The following is an 8,157-nucleotide window of genomic DNA, read 5'->3' as shown; positions in this document are numbered from 1 at the left end:
CACTGTTCAAAATCCGGAAAAATACGCCCGCAAATTTTACGGGAGTTCCAGCATAAGTATGCTTGAACTCCCGTAAATTTTACGGGAGTTCCAGGATAACTATGCTGGAACTCCCGCAAATTTTACGGGAGTTCAAGCATAATTATGCTGGAATTCCCGCAAATTTTACGAGAGTTCCAGCAAGTATAATTGTCCAGTATAATATACTGGAGTTTGGAGCACTGGTGCTCCAGTCTCCCGCAAATTTTACAGGAGTTAGCAAAGTATACCGGTCCAGCATAATATGCTGGAGTTCGTACACAAATGCACCAGAACTCCCATATATTATACTGGACCGGTCCCTGTTGCAGCAAAATAGTGGCTATTTTTCATTGACTTGATAAACGCTGGCTATTTTTCATTGACTAGTGTAAAAACTGGCTATACCATGATATTTTAACAAGTTTGCGTGATTGCCTCTGCAAGTCAGGCCAAACTTCAGGCAAACACTTCTGAAGTTCAAACTTCAGGCAAAAAATTCTGAAGTTCAAACTTCAGAAATTAATTTTTGCTACTTTAGGCCTGTATGCCTGAAGTTACGCGAAAGTGGGTACGCTTGCAATTTTTTTTGCAAAGCGGGTATATGTTAAAAGGTGGCTCAAAAATTGGGTATAGATGCAAATCCTACTGGAATTTTTTCTTCTATCTTTTTTCCAGAACCTCCTAAAGTTCCAACTAAGAAGAACTAAAAAGGTGAAATAATTTTTCATTATCTCAGTTGAAGTAATGAGCCTCCCGGTATCGAGAGGCTCAGTATTTCAACTAGTCTCCATGTTCCTCGAATGAATCTCTTAGTTGTTGAGAAGGTAAATTATGTTAAGCTAGCGTTTGGATATAGATTTGGTTAAAACTTGAAAAAGAAAGTTTTTGAAGTTGTGTTGAAAAATAATTTTTGGAAGTTAAAATTGTGTTTGGACATGCATTTTTCTAAAGAAACATAGAAGTTTTGTGAGTGGAACAAAAAAATTCACCCAAAAATTGGTTTTTTTGGTGAATTTGAAAATGTTTTTCAAATTTTTTTTGCAAAACTGATCATACTCCATGAACAAATAATGTTTTTTTTTTAAAAAAAATTAAAAAGTAGCCAAAATCTATAGCCAAACTTGAGCTTAATTGCCGTCACATGGTCCCACATGCACACTCGTTTCGTTAATCTATGCTGTTTAATGTAGATTCCTTTCATTAATTGCCTGTCAAATAAGGTTTAAGATACTCGGCGTAGTTGACTTCTTGAAAATATTTAGTGAAAAAATTATAGATAATTAATTTTGATTTAATAAAGTATACCAAAATAATACCTAGAAGATGTAGAACTCTAACATGTAATACGAAAATTAAAATAATATAATTAATATTAACTTAACACTCTAACTATAATAAATTTTTGTAAGTATAAAGTAATATTGAATAAACTTCCCTCAAAATGTTTGGTTCCTATCACACTAACATTTCTTATGAATTGTAATGTTACGTTTGCCTCTTTTATTTAATTTTATATAACATATGCTTTAAGCTAATTATCACCAATGCAAACTGATTACAGTCTGATCGATTTGCTCTTTAATAATTAATATTCCACTATTTTGATTAATTAATTTGATTACTTTTTTTTAAAAAAAATTCCTTCAGAATAAAACGTAATACTCTAGGCAATTTGGTGTACACCCAATATTTCTTCAGTTCTGAAATATTTTTTAGTGTTTTCTACTTCATTCAATGGTGTGTTCCTTGGGTGAATTGCTGTAATAGGTAATTTGCTTTCTTCACCTGGTATGGCTTTGTATTTCTCTTTTGCTGCTCTAATCTCTACAGTGATGCATTTGTGTTTGTCATCGTATTTTCAAGACTAAAGGTTTGTTATTGAGAAAATGGCGAGGATCCGGACTCATTCATCTTCCTTAACTTTTCATATTTTCAGAAGTGTGAGTTTGAGTGTCTTTGTGGATTACTAAAAACTTGGTTCGTTGCCTTACTCTTAAGCGTAAGCAAACATAAACAGTAAAGTAAACACAGCGAAAAATCATCCTGCTCAAAAGGTATAAAAAACACGACCTACCACGTGGGATTTTAGCTTCAACTTCACTAGAACAATGAGCCAAATGTATCGGTTAAAAATCTGTAACTGAATACTCTCCAGTTCTCCTTCTTCAACTAATTGAATTACAAGTTACTCTAACTTGAAAAATCAAACACTGACTCCAACTCACTAATTATATATAACACTTTGATTATAACTCGGTTTCCTAAAACACATTTACTAGACTGACTCAAGAAGAACACACAAATGGTACTCGACTTGAGTATGGAAAATGCAGTTCTTCAGTTGATGTGTAAAAGGATAATCTCAGCAGTCCAAAAAGATGGTATTTAAATTCCCTGGACTCCGAGATCTTTTAGGAGTCCTATGCGTAATCAACTTCTCGTTTGATAGGACTCCTACTGCTCAAAGAACTCCACAATTCTTGGAACTCTTGTCTCTCGCTTATGCAAACATATCTTCTTGGGCAACAACCCTTGTCATATTTAGCAGTCCTCTTCCAACAAACTCGGACTTGGGTAACTTTGAGATAAAGTTACAGTCTTTCAAGAACGTGCACTCATCAACCATGAGGAGCTGGTTCTTAGAGCAGTTAAGGAGCTACGTTGAGGACCTGGTTCTTATAGCATTTCCTTTGAACAAACTTTGTTAATGATTAAAACCTCAATATTCAACAAATCCCCCCTTTTTGATGATAACAAACTTTGTGCACATTAATACCAGGTAATCACCTCATACCACCACACTATGACCAGAGCAAGTACAACATATGTAAGATAAGCACACAAACAAGCACATCAACCCCAAACCCCAACTCTATCTTCCCCCTTTTGGCATCATAGAAAATAAAAGATGTTAGACAAACTAAGCACAGTTAATGAAAGATTCATGGCCATTTAGGCTACAACACAATCTCAAGAATTATCAAAGCAAATAAACTAAGCTGATGATATAACCATGTCCGAAACATTAAAACATCATAAGAGAACTTATTTAGCAGTGCCAAATTAAGCCTAGGGCCTTGACTCAAAACATTAGAGAAAAATAACCTAAACTTCCTGCAACCTAATCAGAACTAGAACAAAAGAACAAGAACTAAAGCACCACTGGGTTATAAAATAAGCTGAAGCCATGGGGTGAAGGACCAGGGTCAAGGGTGAGAGGAAGAGGGGGTCAAGGCTTTCACAAGGGTGGCAATATATTGGGCATGAGCCTCTCTATCCCTTATAAGCTCCTCCCTAAGCTACCTGGTTTCTTTTTTCAACTCATCATTGTCTTCTCTAAGCTTGGAATTCTCCTCAAGAGCTAACTCCAGCCTTTTAGTGAGCTCTGTTGTCCTGCTGCTACCAGGTAGAATAGCAGAACTTGTTGGTCCCCTAGCCTTGATCTTCTCATAGCCACACTGCTTGAGGGTAACAGCATCCAAAACATCATTGTGGTTTCCAAACTTAAGCTCATAAAAGGCAACATTGAGCTTGTCAAATAGCTCAATTAACATGAAGCCATACGACATAGCATGCTTAGGCTTGGAAGTGTCTGCAGCCCTTGCCATATGCTGAATCATCAAGCTAGGGATTGATTGCTCTACCAGTATCAAGTAGTTCCATCACAGCCATGTCCAGCAGGGTAGCCTCGTGCCTCCTCTCAGATCTCTACAATATGCAGGAGTTCACAAACAACAACTTGTAAAATGAGTCATATTAGTCTTGTACACCTTCTAGGGAGCATCTAACTCAAATTTCTGAGAGAACTTCCTTGAGACCACAATTCCTGTGTCCACATCATTATCTATGGCTGGCTATTTTTTCTTCAAGTAATTGTCAAAACCTAATGAGGGAATATTCAGTAGCATCCTAAGCTCTTCAACATCAAACTCCATCTCAAACCCCCTTACAGAACTCTTGACCACTTTGCCATCAAATTGAAAGTTTGCATAGAACTCCACCACCGCAGGCGCACAAACAGGAGGGAATGCCTTAAAAAACATTTGTCTCCATCCCTGTAGCTAAAGTTTTTCATAACTGGGCCATACCTTTCTAATCAAGAATTTTCTCATACAACACTTTTCTATTCCTGAATTTAGTAAGATTATCAACCACAACTGGTATAACCCTCCTTTACTTTCCCTTATCGGCCTTCTTAGCTGTGGTAGCTTCCCTGGTGGTTTTAACAGCCTTTCTCTTTTGTGCTGATGTCTTTTCTTGCAAAGTAGAGTCAGACTCATCCCCTTCATCCAAATCAACTACAGGTTCAGCAATAGGAACTTGCTTTCTTGGCTTTTTGGCACTTCTGGACTCCTTAATGATCTATTCATCAACAACCTTTCTTTTACTCCTTGCGAGAGGAGTCCTAGCAGGAGGAGCCACTTCTTTTCTTGTTGGGACAATTGACTTTGTTGCTTTCACAGGAGCCTTCTTGCTCTTCTTCCCTATTGCAGACAGGGATAAATCATCCTCATCACTATTGACCTCCTCATCTCCTGTAAAAGGGGTTAACAAAGGCTCAGTTTCTTCAGCCCTTTTTTCTCCACTTGCTTCTTCCTAAGGGGCTATGACAGTGTTCCCAATAGCCATAGAGCCTTCATATTCCCCACTTGCATTCTCTTCCTCACTCTCTCGTTCAGTACTCTCACTTTCATTTCCCTTTTCTTCTTCCTAGCCTTCACTCTCAGAATCACCTTCTTCCTCACTATCTTTTTCTTTCTCTCCAGAATCCTCCACTTGTTCGTCTAACTTATCTTCTGCCTCACTCTCCTTTTCCTCTGCAGATTCCCCCTCATTCTCACTCTTTTTCTCATTAGTATCATGAGCCATGTCCTGAGCCTAATGCTCCTCATGACTAGCCACCACTCCTCCTTCTTCCTCAGCTCCATCATCACCCTCATCCTCAGTCCAGCTAAAAGAAAGACCATCAGAAGCCTCTTTATTCACTGGTTTTTTCTCACCTTCCCCCTCAACCATAGATGTAAAATTTGTGGCATCTACCCTTTTCTCCTGAGTTGCAGAGTCTGTTTCTACAGTAGGATCCTCCACTCGTGGTTTGTCACTTATGGTGGAACAATATCTAAGGGTGAAAACTAAATAGCAGAAACCAGAACATCTAACTTTGATGGAGGTAAGTTTACCTAATCTGTAGTAGTTGGCACAGATTTCGTGATCTACAGCTTCCTTAACCACTGTGTCCTCCTTACCAGCAGCACCAATCACCACCTTATCACTATTAATAGATTTTCTTGAAGTAGCCTAGATCTTAGTGGGCTTAGAGGTGGTTTTTGAAGCAGACACAGGTGCATAGGAAGATGGTTTTGGGAGTGAAGGTGCAGTAGAGGTGGGAATAGTGGGTGCAACAAGAACAGGGGATGATGGTGCAGGTACAGTAGAGGGTATAGGTGGAGAATGAACAGATGTAGGTGCACGTTCACTTATTGATTTTGCACTTTTCTTTGATTTGGGCTTCATGTTTTTTGATTTGGCTTCAGTCTTGGATGAGGATTTTGCTTAGAGGGAGTTTGGATTGATTTAGGCATAGTGATGAGAGAATGAAATTTATGAAGGAACGAGAGAAATTTTTCTTTATTCTTGCTTAGGATTTAAGAGGAACATTGACGTCAGATAACCATATCAAAATGGGGCTTTTAAAGAGGATACTCCTGATTTGACTGGAAGAAAGATAGTAGTTGAATTTGACTTCTAACTGGACTTTAATAACGGTTACTTTTGACTATTAGACTTTTAGGAGTAATTAGACTCTAATTGCTCTAGGATTCTCCGTTAATCTTTGACTAGATAACAAATATGAGTGATGCTAACAGGATTAGAGAGTCTAAGTATAGCAGTAATTTCGTATATTAAGCCCCAATGAATTAAGACAAGATGGCGCGTACCTGAGTCAAAGAACTAACTCCTTTGCAACTCCTTACTTATTTCTGGAATAAAGCTTCGGCATAATATGTTAGTATCATAAGACATAGTTATCAACTAGACTTTTCTGGGTGAGTGTATGTGCTCAAGACAAGCACGAGACTGAATCAAACACATTATACTCAACCATCTACATCTAATCATAAAGTTTTTTAGCCAATCATTGGGGTTCAACCTAGTTGAAAGTATTAATTAGACCCAGTTCCAGTTTGTTCCTTTCAAAGTGATCCCTACTCAGAGCTTTAGTGAAAATATTAGCAATTTGGTCTTTAGTTTTACAGAAGTTAATATAGATATTTCCATTTTCAACAATGTCTCTGAGAAAGTGATGTCTAATGTCAATGTGCTTAGTTCTCTTGTGTTGGCAGGGATTTTTAGCAATGTTTATGGCACTAGTGTTATCACACAAAATAGGAACACAATCAACAAAAATACCATAGTCCCTTAGCTGTTATCGTATCCATAGCAACTGAGCACATCAAGATGTTGTTTCCACGTACTCTACTTCAGCCGAAGACAAAGTTACTGAGTTATGCTTCTTTATTCCCCAAGACACCAGTCAAGAACCAAGGAAGTGTGTTGTTAGAAACTGTGCATCCACCAGACTGTATAGAGAACCAGGTTCTCTATATGTTTCCTCTGAAAATACTGATGAACCAAATTGTGTAGCCATCTGGTCCTATATCAGTTTGGTTCACTGATAAGTTTGTGTGAAACCACCAAATAGTAGAGTACCTGGTCCTTTATCGGGTTCTGCTGTGAATGCTAGTAAAGCTGAATGTAAATAAGGCAGAGGGTTTTTTACATGGAAAAATCCCACACAAAGGGATCAAAAAACCACGACCTACACCTGTAGGCTTTTAACTTCACTAACTTGCAATCTCCCTATTACAAGCCACTTTACAATAACCATATTGCAAAGACTTCAACTAACTTGTGATGCTCTCAATATAAGCCACTCTATAACTATCTTAGTTACAAAGAATTTGACTAACTTGTGGTATTTCCACCACAAGCCACTTTGTCACACTACGGTTACAAAGGCTTTGACTAACTTGTGATGTTTCCACCACAAGCCACTTTGTCACATTACGGTTACAAAGGCTTTTGCTTATGACTCAACCTACTCAGGGAGTTTACGGATTTACAAAGGGTTCCTAATCAATACTTCTAAGAAAGATGGATATGAGTTACAATGAAGAACACATAACAAAGACTCAACAACCCTAAGGACTTACGATAGCATCAATCTTGGATCAGGTCCTTCAGGTTGCAGCAGCTTTGTTTTTCAGAGAGGTTCTTGAGCACTTGAGAGAATTTTCGTTTTTGTATTTGCAAGTGTTGAACCTGAATCTTATGCCTTGCTTAAGGTTTATACTACACAAGACATCCTTAGTGATGTCCAATCTCAATGGGAAGTGACTGCTACACTGTCTGTTGCACTGCTGCAGGCAGTCACTTTCTGCAATTGCTTTCCAGCTGTAGTTGACTTGTACTTCTGTCAGAGAACCCTAAGGGACCATGTCCCTGTTGTGTTCCTCTTTGTACAGTTGCGGACGGTCACTCTCTTTAGTTGTGTTCCAGCTGTATAGTTGATTTGTACTTTTTTTCCAGGGGAGCACCAAGGGATCAGGTTCCTGATCTGGTACGAGTGCACACTGCCCAGATTGTCTTGAGTTGAGTTACTTGAATGATGTTTTGTATAAACTCATTGTACTTTAGTTGATCAGAGAATGAGTGGGCGCTGGGAACAGTGTAGTGCGGCAGAATCTTCGTTTCCAGTTGTGTCCAATTGACTTTGTACTACCGTGAGGAACCCACAAGAGTATCAGGTCCTTGTTTGGGTTCCTACCTCTTGAAGCTGTAGCAAGATCACATTTGGCTGGAATGCATTTGATGCAGTGTAATCCAAGTGAGTCAGGTTCCCTATCTGGTTCTTGACATTAAGTTTGTTAGATCATCAAAACACAAGGCAAAGATATTGAAAACCTATCGATTTCCACCTTTTTGATTATGACAAACTTAGCATTGAAAAGGAGGAGTTAGAGTTCAGAGAACTAGATTGAATAACAGGATACCACAGGTTCCCCCTGACTTTATGCCCTTACTTACACATGTTTCCCCATATGTTCCCCCTGACTTTTTACTATCGTTCCTGGT

The 8,157-nt window shown here is 38.4% G+C and overlaps 1 protein-coding gene across 1 annotated transcript; it reads right to left on the bottom strand.

Moving 5' to 3' along the window:
* Window positions 1–4,194: 4,194 nt before the first annotated feature.
* Window positions 4,195–4,890, bottom strand: LOC109219631 (histone chaperone ASF1-like). Its single transcript, XM_019384105.1, has 3 exons — window positions 4,755–4,890; window positions 4,410–4,556; window positions 4,195–4,304 (listed from the first exon to the last, which is right to left on the bottom strand). The coding sequence occupies exons 1-3, from the start codon at window positions 4,888–4,890 to the stop codon at window positions 4,195–4,197; spliced, it is 393 nt and encodes a 130-aa protein (XP_019239650.1).
* Between the last annotated feature and the right edge of the window lie 3,267 nt (window positions 4,891–8,157).

Source organism: Nicotiana attenuata, unplaced genomic scaffold, assembly GCF_001879085.1.
Source record: "Nicotiana attenuata strain UT unplaced genomic scaffold, NIATTr2, whole genome shotgun sequence".
Lineage (NCBI taxonomy): Eukaryota > Viridiplantae > Streptophyta > Magnoliopsida > Solanales > Solanaceae > Nicotiana > Nicotiana attenuata.
The sequence above is the reverse complement of the archived record's forward strand: the minus strand, read 5'-3'. Positions and strand labels throughout refer to the sequence as shown.

What these genes read in the sequence shown, in the direction of transcription:
- LOC109219631 (XM_019384105.1), bottom strand. Translation starts at nt 4,890, where the DNA reads ATGGCTCATGATACTAATGAGAAAAAGAGTGAGAATGAGGGGGAATCT. An exon ending in AAAAGATAGTGAGGAAGAAG is followed by an intron (nt 4,557 to 4,754) that starts GTGATTCTGAGA and finishes CCCCTTTTACAG; the next exon opens with GAGATGAGGAGGTCAATAGT. An exon ending in TAGGACTCCTCTCGCAAGGA is followed by an intron (nt 4,305 to 4,409) that starts GTAAAAGAAAGG and finishes ATTTGGATGAAG; the next exon opens with GGGATGAGTCTGACTCTACT.